The following is a 16528-nucleotide window of genomic DNA, read 5'->3' as shown; positions in this document are numbered from 1 at the left end:
TTAGACCTTTTGAGTATGAATCAGGAGGGAAACACACATCCATTGACAAGAAGATGGATATAATTATTTTTTAAGAGTGATTTGATCCTTTGGAGGAAAATAAATTCTGGTGAACTTTCTAAGTAACTGCTAGAATGATTGAGTAATGTATCCAGCTTTTGATTCTCCATAAATAATGTACGTCTTAAAAAGGAGATTTTAAACTAGAAAAAAGGAATCTCTGGAGTGAGAGGAAAAGTTTGATTGTATTTCAATATCTATGTCTATGAAAAGTTGATACACGGTGTCACTCTGTTATACCCAAACTTGCTTATACACATGTATAACCAGTACACAGTAAGTACCGTGACTGGCTTTTAGTGATTTTATCTTTTTACCTTGTAGTACAGTCTCCCTGGTGTCTCACAAGGGTAGTTTACTAACTTTGGCCATGTGCTTCATACAGTAGGTTTCTGGAGGTTTTGTTTTTTCTAAGATGGGAAAGGGAAAAGGTAATGTATTTTTCTGGAGAGTATATTGGAATATAGTATAATCATCATTTTCACTATGCTGCACTTTGGGACGGCTGTCTATTGTATTTTTTAAAAAAGAAAACAAAATCTTTTTGTTACACATTAAAATAAAATTCATTTTAATAAAGAAATGTGATCCCAATATATCTCTGCTGAGTAGACTGGTATACATTTACATTTAATTAAAAACTCTTAAACTTAAATTGTAAAATTCCCCAAAGAGAACGTGAACTTTAACCAGCTGCCTATGCATCTTAGCAACTATGTTTTGTGTCTGTTAACAGTATGACTGGAAGACTTGTGCTCTGTCTACAAAACTTTCTTATGAAGTACTTAAAAATACTTGGTGAATAATTTGAGGTCAGCTAGCAATAAAGCTTTGTGTGAAATGTCATTAAAAAAGCCTATTAACCATGGTACTGGTATATTCAAGTCAAGCTGTTAAAATACATTCATATAAACATAGAAAAGATTATGCATACACTCTGTGGAGTTCTGTGGTTTGACTCTTGAAATCCAAATAAAAGTTATATTGCTTTTTGAGTAAAATTCTAGAATAGAGCAGTCTTTTATAAGACTAAGAGCTTCATCTAAGAGCTTGGAATGTCAATTACACCATTGGGTTGCTCTGTTTCTGCGAATAGAGCAGATCACCATTTCGGAATGAGATACCTCCTCTCACAATAGCACAGGTGTACCCTCCATCCCCTTACTATACACCACAAAGAAACGTTTCTGGTTTACAATAATCTCTGTTGAGATTCTCTAATAACGTGTGTGGTGGGTGGAGGTGGTGACAGGAAATGGGGATGAAGAGGTAATTTCAGAGGAAGAATAAACTAAGGGGGCAAGTAGGATTTGGTAAGATGCAAGGGGTTAGTGACAGACATTTGGATGACAGGGCAGGGAAAAATTTATCTGCATATATTAATAATGATAGGTTTTATATCCCACCTCTCCCTGCTATGAGATGTTAAAAGTATGGGAAGAAATAAACTATACTGATAGAATAAAATTTCGATTGTATGTATAAGAAATGTCAGCAGAAAATTTTAACTTTAAAACCCTAGGTAATTAACATTTCTCTCTCCTTCAAACTGATATTAAGGAATCCAGCCAGGTGCAGTGGTACACACCTGTAATCCCAGCACTTTGGGAGGCTGAGGCAGGAGGATTGCTCAAACTCAAGAGTTTGAGGCTCCCTGTAATGGTACCCCTGCACTCCAGCCTGGGCGACAGACAGATCAACACCCTGTCTAAAAGAAAAATTCAATAAAACCATTTGAAAGTTGTCATGACTTATTTAAAGAATAATAATGGTTGCTTAATTGTGAGACTATTACTTTCAGAAAAAGGAAAAACATAATTTCAACTCCTATTTTGCATATTTTTTGAAATTACAGAATTCCCGTTTAGTAGACAGTTTTTTTTCTGGGGATCTAATATACGACATTAAGACTGTAGTTAATAAAATTGTATTGTATGAGGGATTTTGTTAAATAAGTAAATTTCAGTTGCTCTTCTCACAAAAAGATGGTATATATGTTAATCTGCTTCCTTTTACCATCTATATATATCCCATAACATCATATTGTAAACCTCAAATACACAATAGAGTTTATTTTAGAAAAAGAAAATTTCTATCATACTTATTAAATGAGCATATTATTTTATTTATATGTAGATTTTCTTCTCAATTAATTAATTTATTTTGATGTGCTGCCAGCTTCTTGATGAGAAACGTAAGATGAAACTGCATAATACATTTCTGTTTTCTATCATTTCGAAGCCAAATCAGATCAAATAGTTGCGAGGTGGGTGGAGAAAGGAATCCTAACCTAAATTCAATGATTGGTACATTTGCAATAAGTACATTCAGGAAGTTTCCCATTAAAATAGGGGAGAAGAGTGTAGTAAGGCCAGTTCTCTAACTTACTGGCAGGAACATTTGTTTTAGAGAGAGAGAGAGAGGAACGGGGCAAGAAGAGACTTGAAAAGTACACTTGGGTCTCTCTGAAGTTGACAAGAGAGTGTTTACCCTAGGGTCTGATACATAACAGGCACTTAGTAGATTTTGAGAAATCAATTAGCGCCTGAAGAGATACTACATTCAGGGCATGCATGGTTGTGGTTGTAGTGAATTTCATTTTGTGTGCAAAAACCAATATGAAGCAATGCTGTGTTTGTGCAATGTATGCAAAGGTTCAGTCTCTGATACGCTTGTACTGCTGTGATTGAAACATTATCATATTTATTTAGGTTGGAAAATGGAATTTACTACATCAGACAGTTGGGTTTTTGGTGCAAAATTCTGGTATGATAGTCTAAAACGGCAAGGAAGTCCTTATAGATCTATGAGCAATTGGAAGTGTTAGAGTTCTTGCTCTGAGTAGAATATGAACTAAAAGAATACTGTACTTTGTTAATTGGAGCTAAAATCAGAAACTATAAAGTGAATGCTATAGTCTTTAGTAGAATTAAGTATTCTTAATATGAGTTGATAGTTAGCTAAATTATTGTATAGTGCTGATTTACAATTAGAGTTCTTCTTTATTTTCTTTCCTGGAAAAACAAAACAAACAAACAAACAACAAAACATTTCAGTGAGCATTATGACCATCCATCAGTTTCTTACCATACTGACATGTGACATGTTGGCATAACTTTGTGTCTTCTCTCTCTGCTTTTCTCCACCCCACGTTTTTAGAGCCACGACCATACTTGACAGAACTTCCATCTGTAATTACTCAATAAGAAGATCATGAGATATGTCTGTATCAGTCTTATTTTTTTAAAGTAAAGAATTTACTTAGAAACCCCAAGTAAATCTATAATAGGAATGAGTGTTTTTACCCTATTCTTGGCCTAGGAGTTTGTAAATATACAATATTGATCAGATATTTCCTTATTTATCCTTGTGTTTGGCTGGAGAAACCTAGCTGAATGGCTCATTTTAACTTCATTATTTACAAAAGGGTACAAAATATGGTAGAGGTTCTTTATATGCTTGACACTGACCCATATTTCTTACATAAAATCTTTTTTCTGTATTTAAATGAAAGTTACGGTGTCACCAAACAGGGTAAGTAAGAATTTAGTGTATCTGTGTCTAATATTTCTTAATCATCAATTCTAGTTTTATTTAAGTCTAATGAAGCAAAATAAAAGGGTTGCTTGCATGTGAAATGATAGTATGAGCAATTTAAGATATGCACATTTTTAAACTCCAGTTAAATCCCACGAAATCGTACTGAATAGTTTAACTGAGTCTGGCTTAATTCAACTATATTCAAATAGTTTTAGCAATGAGAGACTCCTGGCTTAGATAAAAATTGTTGATGTGAATATTTCAAGAGATTCTTTAGTACAGAAGGCATTTTAAATGCTGCCTCTCATATAGTTTAAACATTTTCTTCACATTCTTTTTTCATAGCATAAAGTTTACCTTCAATGCAAACTGTATTAAGAGGATGTTATCATCTGAATATTTTATGGTGTCCTGTTTTAAAACATATACACCATGGATACTATATATAAGATCAGAGTAACAACTTTAGTGACCTAATATTGAAGAAACCTAGTCTTTTTAATTATATATATATTTTAAATGACAAGGCATTTAATCATTTCCCTGCACTTGGCAATTACTAATAATTGCAACATCTGTGTCAGAAGTAATTTGTATTCATTTTATGTTTTTATGATACACTAGAGTTATATATTTATCTCACTTCTCTTTGTGGTAGAAATATTTTCTCATTCATTTGAATATCCATGTGCTGTAGTTTGTGTAGTTAAAAAGCTGAATGTATAGAATGGAATGGAATAGAGAGATAAGAAATGAACTGTAGTGTGTAAAAGCTCAATAGGAAGGGTGTTTAGTTAGGGTAGGAATAACCCAGTCCTACACAGAAGTATTTTAGTGAAATAATTTAGTGAAGATGTGGTGGGATACAAAAGAGAGTTTTCTTTCTTGTTTCTATTAGAATAAAAGGGATAAATGTATATGTCTTCTGATTACATAAAAGTCTTATTGTCTGGGATTTTTAATTTAAAAAAAAATCAAGGAACTTCTGTGGAATTTGTCTTAGTAGTTCCTACACTTCTATATTTGTCTTGATTCATAAAATAGATTAGCATATAAGCAACACTGATTCCTCTTCAGTAGGGTTTTTTCTTCTCTGATGGAACAGCAAATGCTAGATATTGTTGCTTCTATACATAGAAGGAAATAGCTTCTTGCAACAGGAGCAATTCAGGAGAAAACAGTTCCCCTTTAGATGATAGGCTGGGAAGCAGGGTTGGCTCCGTCATAATGGTTTCTCCTCAACACGTCTCGGGTTCAGCCTATGCATGTGTGTTATGGATTGGGGATAGTTTGAAAACGAATTCTGCAGTATTATTCCTGTGGGCAAGGTGGTGAGTAGTGTGGAATTCTTTGTCTTCTTTATGGATCAGTACATCCACAGGCACATTTTCATACTGCCTTGTCACTAAAAGTAAGGCAGCTGCAGTGACAGGACCCTGTCCTGGGACAGTTGAATGCCTCGATCATGAGGCCTCAGAATTTCCTCTTTCCTAGTGCCCAAGACAAGGAGATTTGCTGATGTATTTCTGATAGCAGAAAAGGCCATTGAGCTTAGTGGTTGGTACCATATGGTAATTTACAATCTAGGAAATATTCTGATGACATGTGCTTTTTGAAGAATGCTAGTTAGAATATTTAGATAGGAGTCCTGAACTTTCTTCAGAGAAGATGTTAAGAAGAAGAACTAAAATTGACCTAATCTGGGTCACATCCCATGAAGGATAAAGGTCTACAGGTGTGGAAGGCTCTTTCTGGTCCTTTCAGTGAGCTATTTCCAACAGAGCCCTCCTATCCAGAGCTTCCCACTCTTGTGCATGGGATGTGGTTAAGCTCTTGTCTCAGTGCCACAGTGGGTAGAGGATGCCATTGCAATATGAAAGGGCTATAAATAATACTCTCTTGTTTTTCTATAAAACAATCTGCTCTAGAACAGATTATAAAGGGGCCAGAAGGAATCTCTTCTCATTTTCTTATTGAATAGAGAGTGTATAAATATTCCCTTACATAAAGGACAATTACTTTTTCTATACAGATCATATATAGAAATAGGTCTATAGAAAAAGTAATTAATTCTATATGATATGGCCTTGATTTTTAATTTTTAAATTGTTTTTATATGAAATAGTCTTAATTTTACTCTTTTTGCAGTTCACACAAAGATGAATTCCTGCACTTCAAGATTGCATTGTATATGTGATTCCTTGCTTCATTTTAAGGACTATGTCATTTTCTTAAATGCGTTGATGAGTCTTTATAACCTGTTTTAATAATGTTAAATTGAATTCATTTTTCTTATTGTTAATACAAAAACAGCAAATTTGAAGACTGAGAACCATATAAGAGGGTGATTGCACTTAATTATGAAAATATTTGAATCCTTCTTTTTGTGTGTGAGTGTGACCAACCTTGCTATCAATTTCTTCTGTCATACACTGCCAAATTTTCTATTTAAGTATTGTGAAAACTCTGTTTTTTTCAGGTCGAATGAGTGATTTGAGTGTAATTGGTCATCCAATAGATTCAGAATCTAAAGAAGATGAACCTTGTAGTGAAGAAACAGATCCAGTGCATGATCTAATGGCTGAAATTTTACCTGAATTCCCTGACATAATTGAAATAGACCTATACCACAGTGAGGAAAATGAAGAAGAAGAAGAAGAGTGTGCAAATGCTACTGATGTGACAACCACCCCGTCTGTACAGTACATAAATGGGAAGCATCTAGTTACCACTGTGCCCAAGGACCCAGAAGCTGCAGAAGCTAGGCGTGGCCAGTTTGAAAGTGTTGCACCTTCTCAAAATTTCTCGGACAGCTCTGAAAGTGATACTCGTCCATTTGTAATAGCTGAAACGGAATTGTCTACTGCTGTGCGACCTAATGGATCTACAGAAACAACTGAATCTCTTGAAATTACATGGAAGCCTGAGACTTACCCTGAAACATCAGAACATTTTTCAGGTGGTGAGCCTGATGTTTTCCCCACAGTCCCATTCCATGAAGAATTTGAAAGTGGAACAGCCATAAAGGGGGCAGAATCAGTCACAGAGAGAGATACTGAAGTTGGTCATCAGGCACATGAACATATTGAAACCGTATCTGTGTTTCCTGAAGAGTCTTCAGGAGAGATTGCCATTGACCAAGAATCTCAGAAAATAGCCTTTGCAAGGCCTACAGAAGTAACATTTGGTGAAGAGGTAGAAAAAAGTACTTCTGTCACATACACTCCTACTGTAGTTCCAAGTTCTGCATCAGCATATGTTTCAGAGGAAAAAGCAGTTACCCTAATAGGAAATCTTTGGCCAGATGACCTGTTGTCTACCAAAGAAAGCTGGGTAGAAGCAACTCCTAGACAAGTTGTAGAGCTCTCAGGGAGTTCTTCAATTCCAGTTACAGAAGGCTCTGGAGAAGCAGAAGAAGATGAAGATACAATGTTCACCATGGTAACTGATTTATCACAGAGAAATACTACTGATACACTCATTACTTTAGACACTAGCAGGATAATCACAGAAAGCTTTTTTGAGGTTCCTGCAACCACCATTTATTCAGTTTCTGAACAACCTTCTGCAAAAGTGGTGCCTACCAAGTTTGTCAGTGAAACAGACACTTCTGAGTGGATTTCTAGTACCTCTGCTGAGGAACAGAAAAGGAAGGAGGAGGAGGGAACTACAGGTACGGCTTCCACAGTTGAGGTATATTCACCTACACAGAGATCGGATCAATTAATTTTACCCTCTGAATTAGAAAGTTCAAATGTAGTTGTATCTAATGATTCAGGTATCAGGAAAAGTTTTATGTCCTTGACAACACCAACACAGTCTGAAAGGGAAATGACAGATTCTACTCTTGTCTTTACAGAAACAAATACATTAGAAAATTTGGAGGCACAGACCACTGAGCACAGCAGTATCCATCAACCTGGGGTTCAGGAAGGGTTGACCACTCTCCCCGGTAGTCCTGCCTCTCTCTTTATGGAGCAGGGCTCTGGAGAAGCTGCTGCTGACCCAGAAACCACCACTGTTTCTTCATTTTCATTAAATTTAGAGTATGAAATTCAAGCCAAAAAGGAAGCAGCTGGCACTTTGTCTCCATATGTGGAAACTACATTCTCCACTGAGCCAACAGGACTGGTTATGAGTACAGTAATGGACAGAGAAGTTGCTGAAAATATAAGCCAAACATCCAGGGAAATATTGATTTCAGAACGATTAGGAGAACCAAATCATGGGGCAGAAATAAGGGGCTTTTCCACAGGTTTTCCTTTGGAGGAGGATTTCAGTGGTGACTTTAAAGAATACTCAACAGTGTCTCATCCCATAGCAAAAGAAGAAACAGTAATGATGGAAGGCTCTGGAGATGCAGCATTTAGGGATACCCAGACTTCACCATCTACAGTACTTACTTCAGTTCACATCAGTCACATATCTGACTCAGAAGGACCCAGTAGCACCATGGTCAGCACTTCAGCCTTCCCCTGGGAAGAGTTTACATCCTCAGCTGAGGGCTCAGGTGAGCAACTGGTCACAGTCAGCAGCTCTGTTGATCCAGCGCTTCCCAGTGCTATTGGAAGGTTTTCTGGTACAGCTTCCTCCATTATTGACGAAGGATTGGGAGAAGTAGATACTGTCAATGAAATTGATAGAAGATCCACCATTTTACCAACAGCAGAAGTGGAAGGTACGAAAGCTCCAGTAGAAAAGGAGGAAGTAAAGGTCAGTGGCACAATTTCAACAAACTTTCCCCAAACTATGGAGCCAGCCAAATTATGGTCTAGGCAAGAAGTCAACCCTGAAAGACAAGAAATTGAAAGTGAAACAACATCAGAGGAACAAATTCAAGAAGAAAAGTCTTTTGAATCCCCCCAAAACTCTCCTGCAACAGAACAAACAATCTTTGATTCACAGACATTTACTGAAACTGAACTCAAAACCACAGGTTATTCTGTACTAACGACAAAGAAAACTTACAGCGATGATAAAGAAATGGAGGAGGAAGGCACTTCCTTAGCTAACATGTCTACTCCAGATCCAGTTGCAAATGGCATGGAATCTTTTACAACTCTCCCTGAAGCTACTGAAAAGTCACATTTTTTCTTAGCTACTACCTTAGTGACTGAATCTATACCAGCTGAACATGTGGTCACAGATTCACCAATCAAAGAGGAAGAAAGTACAAAACATTTTCCCAAAGGCATGAGACCAACAATTCAAGAGTTAGATACTGAGCTCTTATTCTCTGGACTGGGATCAGGAGAAGAAGTTTTACCTACTCTACCAACAAAGTCAGTGAATTTTACTGAAGTGGAACAGATTAGGAACACATTCTATCCCCACAGTTCTCAAGTGGAAAGTACCTCAAGTGACAAAACTGAAGACTCTAACAGAATGGAAAATGTGGCAAAAGAAGTTGGACCACTCGTGTCTCAAACAGACATCTTTGAAGGTAATGAGTCAGTAACCAGCACAACCTTAATAGAAATTTTAAGTGACACTGGAGCAGAAGGACCCACGGTGGCACCTCTCCCTTTCTCCGCAAACATCGGACATCCGCAAAATCAGACTCTCAGATGGGCAGAAGAAATCCAGACTAGTAGACCACAAACCATAACTGAACAAGACTCTAACAAGAATTCTTCAACAGCAGAAATTAATGAAACAACAACCTCATCCACTGATTTTCTGGCTAGAGTTTATGGGTTTGAAATGGCCAAAGAATTTGTTACATCAGCACCAAAACCATCTGATATGTTTTATGAACCTTCTGGAGAAGGATCTGGAGAAGCGGATATTGTTGATTCATTTCACACTTCTGCAACTACTCAGGCAACCAGACAAGAAAGCAGCACCACGTTTGTTTCTGATGGGTCCCTGGAAAAACATCCTGAGGTGCCAAGCACTAAAGCTGTTACTGCTGATGGATTCCCAACAATTTCAGCGATGCTGCCTTTTCATTCAGAGCAGAACAAAAGCTCCCCTGATCCAACTAGCACACTGTCAAATACAGTGTCATATGAGAGGTCCACAGACGGTAGTTTCCAAGACCATTTCAGGGAATTCGAGGATTCCACCTTAAAACCTAACAGAAAAAAACCTACCGAAAATATTATTATAGACCTGGACAAAGAGGACAAGGATTTAATATTGACAATTACAGAGAGTACCATCCTTGAAATTCTACCTGAGCTGACATCAGATAAAAATACTATCATAGATATTGATCATACCAAACCTGTATATGAAGATATTCTTGGAATGCAAACAGATATAGATCCAGAGGTACCATCAGAACCACATGACAGTAATGATGAAAGTAATGATGACAGCACTCAAGTTCAAGAGACCTATGAGGCAGCTGTCAACCTTTCTTTAACGGAGGAAACATTTGAAGGCTCTGGTGATGTTCTTCTGGCTAGCTACACTCAGGCAACACATGATGAATCAATGACTTATGAAGATAGAAGCCAACTAGATCACATGGACTTTAACTTCACAACTGGGATCCCTGCTCCTAGCACAGAAACAGAACTAGACATTTTACTTCCCACAGCAACATCTCTGCCAATTCCTCGTAAGTCTGCCACAGTTATTCCAGAGACTGAAGAAATAAAAGCTGAAGCAAAAGCCCTGGATGACATGTTTGAATCAAGCACTTTGTCTGATGGTCAAGCTATTGCAGACCAAAGTGAAATAATACCAACATTGGGCCAATTTGAAAGGACCCAGGAGGAGTATGAAGACAAAAAACATGCGGGTCCTTCTTTTCAGCCAGAATTCTCTTCAGGAGTTGAGGAGGCATTAGTAGATCATACTCCCTATCTAAGTATTGCTACTACCCACCTTGTGGATGAGAGTTTAACAGAGGTGCCTAATGTGATGGAAGGATCCAATGCCCCATATTACACAGATACAACATTATCAGTTTCAGCATTTGCAAAGTTGTCTTCTCAGACACCGTCATCTCCGCTTACTATCTACTCAGGCAGTGAAGCCTCTGGACACACAGAGATCCCCCAGCCCAGTGCTCTGCCAGGAATAGATGCCGGCTCATCTGTAATGTCTCCAGAGGATTCTTTTAAGGAAATTCATGTAAATATTGAAACGACTTTCAAACCATCAAGTGAGGAATACCTTCACATAACTGAGCCTCCCTCTATATCTCCTGACACAAAATTAGAACCTTCAGAAGAGGATGGTAAGCCTGAGTTATTAGAAGAAACGGAAGCTTCTCCCACAGAATTTATTGCTGTGGAAGGAACTGAGATTCTCCAAGATTTCCAAAACAAAACCGATGGTCAAGTTTCTGGAGAAGCAATCAAGATGTTTCCCACCATTAAAACACCCGAAGCTGGAACTGTTATTACAACTGCCAATGAAATTAAATTAGAAGGTGCTACACAGTGGCCACACTCTACTTCTGCTTCTGCCACTTATGGGGTCGAGGCAGGTGTGATGCCTTGGCTGAGTCCACAGACTTCTGAGACGCCCACGCTTTCTTCTTCTCCAGAAATAAATCCTGAAACTCAAGCAGCTTTAATCAGAGGGCAGGATTCCACAGTAGCAGCATCAGAACAGCAAGTGGCAGCGAGAATTCTTGATTCCAATAATCAGGCAACTGTAAGCCCGGTGGAATTTAATACTGAGGTTGCAACACCACCATTTTCCCTTCTGGAAACTTCTAATGAAACAGATTTCCTGATTGGCATTAATGAAGAGTCAGTGGAAGGCACGGCAATCTATCTACCAGGTAAGATCACAACATTGATAAATCTGTTTTCAAACCTGGAAACAGTCCCTTGGTGCTAATATTTATATGTATATAATTTTTATTGTGATGTTAAATCAATGGAGAGTTTCATGTTATTCACATAACAGCAGGCCAGGCCACAGTATTGAATTCATAATGAGATGAAATGACAGTAAGTATAGATTAGTTTTGGACGTTAAAGTAGACTTTGTATTTTACTGGGTTTTAGAAATAATATACAATTACAACATGGAAAAGATGAAATTATTAATGTTATAAAAATTGAATTTGTTTTTACTCACAACTAGAGTATTGCTTTGTCATATGTCTCATAGTTATACATCTTACGTTTAAAACTAGATAAAAAGTCCTATTTTTAAAAACCCTCCCATTGATGGATGCTATTGGTGCAGTATCAAAATCTATCAGGCCCTTAACATTTGAGAGTAGTAAATAGCTCTAATAACTATTTCAGAGTTTGTGCAGTATCAATATCAGCTCATACTTGTATGCAATGTCCTTGTTTAAGACAGTTTACATAATGCATCAAACACAGTGCCTACCAGTAGTGAGTAGTCATTTATTATATAAACATATTGCCTATTGAGAGAAGTTTTCTGTTTATTTACTGAATGTATGGAAAGCATGAATTTGATACTGATTCATGTAAGCCATCTCTTCTGATTGTCACAAAAAGGCTATATAAGCCCTATGTGAAAGGGTAAGAGGTGAAGATTCAGAGAGGTTCAGTAACTTGCCCAAGGTGGCACAGCCACCTTGTGGTAAAGGTAGGATTTGAACCCAGCTTAGCTCTACTCTAAAGTCCATAGTCCTTTCACTGCTCTTTGCTGGTTTCAGTATAGTATAAAAATAAACAATTGATATTAAATAATATAGGAACCAGGAATCTTGGGATATTTACTTTGTAGAATTTATTTTCGTCTTAATCTAGCCTGAGAATGTTAAGAAATCAGTTCTAATGGTGTTTTCCCAGAATGTTATTATTTAAATTAACAATGTTAGTGGAATCCACAAATAGACATCACCAGCTAGCTGCTACCTGGAAAAAGAGAAAAAAATCCGTACTTTAATGTCTGTCTTGGTTGAAAATATATGTTTTATTTTAATTATTATGTTTTATGCCATGACTATCATTAAAATTATTCTTCTGATCATATCAGTGTTACCTTTTGTGCCACCAATGCTTTATTTTGATGTGCTTCAGAAAGAGTAAAATAGTCAGAAAGTACAATGTTTAATAAATGGCTTGAAATATTTTGAGGAAAATTGATCAAAGGTAGTTGACATTGGGTTTTTTGTTATCACTGTGTTTAATCTGTAAATGATAATCTAGTAATTTGGCTAATATTTATTGTTTTTTAATTTAGGTCAATATACTTCAGTTTGTTAAACATATGCTATAAAAATAACTGGTAATAACTAGGTACATATAGAGTTAAGTTTGACGAATGAGAAATATGTACCAATTATCCAGTGTGCAATATTTACCAAGAATTATAGTTTGCGTCTTCATTGCAAAACAAATGGTCTCTTTAGCTTCATTCAGTAAACAGCAGCTCATATGGGATTACCTGGTCTATCTGTTGCAGATTCAGCTTTCAGAGGTTAATATGAACTGTTTAGGGGAGAATAACATTTATAAAAACAGAAGTTTCCTTTTAATTGGAACGACTTCCAGTTCACAGAAAGACTCATTCAGTCTTTGTCTCATAGTCTCAGCATGGTGTCTAGTGTCAGTGGTGGGAATAGTAGTAGTACTTCTTCACATTTGTGTGGCACATCACAGTCTGATAAAGCACTTTCACATAGTGTCATTTGGATTCAGCACAAAGGGCAGCATGTGGCTATGGTGTATGTTAACTGCAGCCTTGTCGTCCTGGCAGCGTACTTGTACTTTCAGATCCAGAAAGCTAAAAGTGTTAGGGAGGTTTCAAACAGTTTTGGAACTACAGGAAAATGTGTCTTAGAAAATTCGGGGAAGTTTGTGGAGCAGTTGATGTACTCATCTGAGTTAACCTAATTTTAATGTGAATCCCAAACGTGGGAATGAGTTCCTATCCAGGTTTATATTCATCCAGAATTTACTTAACAGTCAGAATTTGAGTTTGACTTTCTGGTGTGGGGAAGCCTCAGTTATCTTTTATAGCAGTACCTTGTTTATCCTAATATTCTTTAAGCTAATGTTTCATAAGAAGTTAGACATCTTTCTTCTTTTACGTGTAATTATTTCAGGGTTTCAGGACTTAAGATTCTTGAAAATATGGGTGTATTCCATAGATAATCTAGTTTATTTCAATTATTTTGTAAAACTTTCAACTCTCATTTGGATCTTTGAACATTTGGAAATGTAAGCAGTTCTGAAACAATATACAAAGAATAAGTATAAACTCAATGAAAATACACTTACCCAAGCAATATTGCAGTGTAAAATATATGCTTCAAGTGGTATAAAAGTATTTGCACTTAGAAAATATATTTAAACTGTTTGTCCTCATAAATTTATGTCTTCAACCTTCATATTTATCTCCCAGGAGTGTCAGTTTTATTTGTATTTTAATAAGAAAATTATAATAAAAACTTGGTGTTTCATTTTAGGTGAGGTTTTTGTATTTGGGTTTGTTTTTCTACAGTAGAGTTTAATCCATGTGTTGCTTTTCTTCAAGTATAGTTTAAAGGAGTACATTTGGAACGTGTTTTTGGAAAAAGCATATTAATGTAGCAGAAGAGACTTCAGTGCACACTTTCGAAGAAAAACAGTTTCTGAGCATTAAGTGGTAAAAGGCAATAATAATTCAAATGATGATAACAAGCCAACCTGCTAAAAAGAATGCATGTTCTGTGTATCCAGCCATTTCACATGAACTAACCCCATTTAAAAGAATACATTTTCCATTCACTGTGCACATATGTGTAATCATTTTTGACTAAAATCAATTGCCATTATCATGCCAACTAAATCTGCAGTAGAATATATTAGTTGCCAGATACAGTACAAAAAGTATCATTTAAGAGTAATCATGATTGAATCCCAGAAATGAATAGATGCAATTTGTAACAATTAGTTATAATGCCAAGAAACACTCCAGAGAGTAAAGTTAATGTTAATTTTTATATGTAGTAACTCTAAATTGCTATGGTAAAGCCTATAATATGGTAGCAATATGGGGCATTTTATGCTAAAATACACTGAAACATTAGAGATGGGCCTAATTGCTTTTCTTACTTTCCTGAATATGGTAGGACCTGATCGTTGCAAAATGAACCCGTGCCTTAACGGAGGCACCTGTTATCCTACTGAAACTTCCTATGTATGCACCTGTGTGCCAGGATACAGTGGAGACCAGTGTGAACTTGGTAAGATGGTACTTGACTGAAAGGGTGCAGTTCTTTCACAGAAGATATATTGGGGGAGAATTTATGTTGTCGAATCAATCAGAGATTTCAGAGAAACCCATGTGTAGATTAATTATATGTTAAATGAAGTTAAAATCTGAGGGTAATTAACTAGGGGCTGGAAAATGGGTACAGACGTTCAGTGAATTCTGTTAACATACCCAAGACTCAGTGAGGCCTGCTGAGTCTTTTTGTGGTTTTTACAGGTAGAATTTACAAATATAAAGATGCATAAATATTAACAAAAATGTACATCTATCTCCCAAATCTGCATATAAATAAAAATCAATTTCAGTATAAAAATCTTTTTAGGAAGCTAGACTTAAAAATTAGGAAAATAATAAAAGGTAGAGACCTTAGTCCCTAGTTTTCGGATAAGTTTTTCTTGTCATTTGGAATGGGAAAGACCCTTCCCTGACTCGCAGGAACCAGCCCAACGTGCCTCTGCCTCAGGGAGCTGTGCAATTGCTGGTTCCTGCCTCTCTTTTGGTTCCAAGGAATATAATTGACCCTTACATATTCTTATTTAGGCATCCTTCTCTTTAAAGAAAAAAGAAGGCACCAGTGTTGATTTGGTTACATATAGACCTCACTTCTGAGAAAAGAATGATGAAATATGTTGTCCAGATGTTCCTTTTAGAGATATCATGAAGGTTTGCTTGATTTGCTTACAATGGTTGAGTAAAGAAAGCTCACCAATAACACTTTAAATTATACATAAATATTGGGATACAATCCCAACATTCATATTAAAAGAGTACTTTTAAAAAAAAAAAGTCAACGAGGCCGGGGCGGTGGTTCAAGCCCATGACCCCAGTACTTTGGGAGGGCAGGGTGGGCGAATCGCTTGATCCCAGAAGTTCGAGACTAGCCTGAGCAACATGGCAGAACACCGCCTCTGAAAAAAAAAACAAAAAACAGAAAACAAAAAACAAAAAAAAACAAAAATTAACTGTGCCTGTAGTCCTAGCTACTTGGGAGGCTGAGGTGGAAAGATAGATTGAACCCAGAAGGTCGAGGCTGCAGTGAGCCGTGTTCATGCTACTGCACTCCAGGCTGGGTGACAAAGTGTCTGGCACTCAGCAAGCACCATAAACATGTTTGGTATTATTACTATATAATAGCATCATTACTAAGACCATTTCTTTAGGTAAGAATACATTATATGACTGAGAAATTTAACTTGCTTTGTTTATTCATTTAAAAATATTCTTAAACATTAAATTTTTAGTGTAATTGCAAAATGCTATGGAAATAAAGTCACTAATTTCATCAGGGGAGATCATATGTAGAAAAATTAGAATCTGTGTAGAAAGATTTATTTGACATAGATTTTAAAGTTGGGAAGATTTGACAGGTGGTGGAGGGAGATATGGACACAACAAACAAAAGCACAGAGGCCAAAAACTACAGAAGGCATTTGAATGACGGCCTGGATCCAGGTATGCCTACTTAGGGGTTTGGGAGAGAGACACATATTGGGAGACAGTACCAGAAAGCAGGTTGGGTCTAGAAAGCCCTGACGGTCTAAGGTGGTCCTGAGTTCAGGATACCGAATAGTGTTACTTCACACTCTAGTCAAGTGATTCTGAGACCTTAGCATGCATCAGAGGGCTGGTAAAACAGATTGTTGTCTCCACCTCGAAGTACATGATTCAGTAGATTTGGGGTAGAATTGGAAATGTGGATTTTTAACATTCTTAGGTGATGCTGATGCTGTGGTCCAGGGAGCTCACCTTGAAGACTGCTGCCCTGGGCAGTTGGGATCCA

General features: G+C 36.8%; 1 protein-coding gene across 4 annotated transcripts in view; it reads left to right on the top strand.

The window, feature by feature from the left end:
• The window catches only part of VCAN (versican), a 119853-nt gene that overhangs the window by 67592 nt on the left and 35733 nt on the right, over nucleotides 1–16528 (top strand). For 2 of the 4 annotated variants that reach the window (XM_011996461.1, XM_011996460.1), the window contains 2 exons: nucleotides 6080–11344; nucleotides 14606–14719. In XM_011996461.1, the coding sequence (XP_011851851.1) occupies nucleotides 6080–11344; nucleotides 14606–14719 (5379 nt within the window). The remainder of the gene's footprint in view (nucleotides 1–6079; nucleotides 11345–14605; nucleotides 14720–16528) is intronic. The other 2 variants (XM_011996463.1, XM_011996462.1) reach the window with 1 other exon arrangement.

This window comes from Mandrillus leucophaeus, unplaced genomic scaffold, assembly GCF_000951045.1.
Source record: "Mandrillus leucophaeus isolate KB7577 unplaced genomic scaffold, Mleu.le_1.0 Scaffold515, whole genome shotgun sequence".
NCBI classification, from domain to species: domain Eukaryota; kingdom Metazoa; phylum Chordata; class Mammalia; order Primates; family Cercopithecidae; genus Mandrillus; species Mandrillus leucophaeus.
Note: the sequence above shows the minus strand (reverse complement) of the source record. Positions and strands in the feature narration are given on the sequence as shown.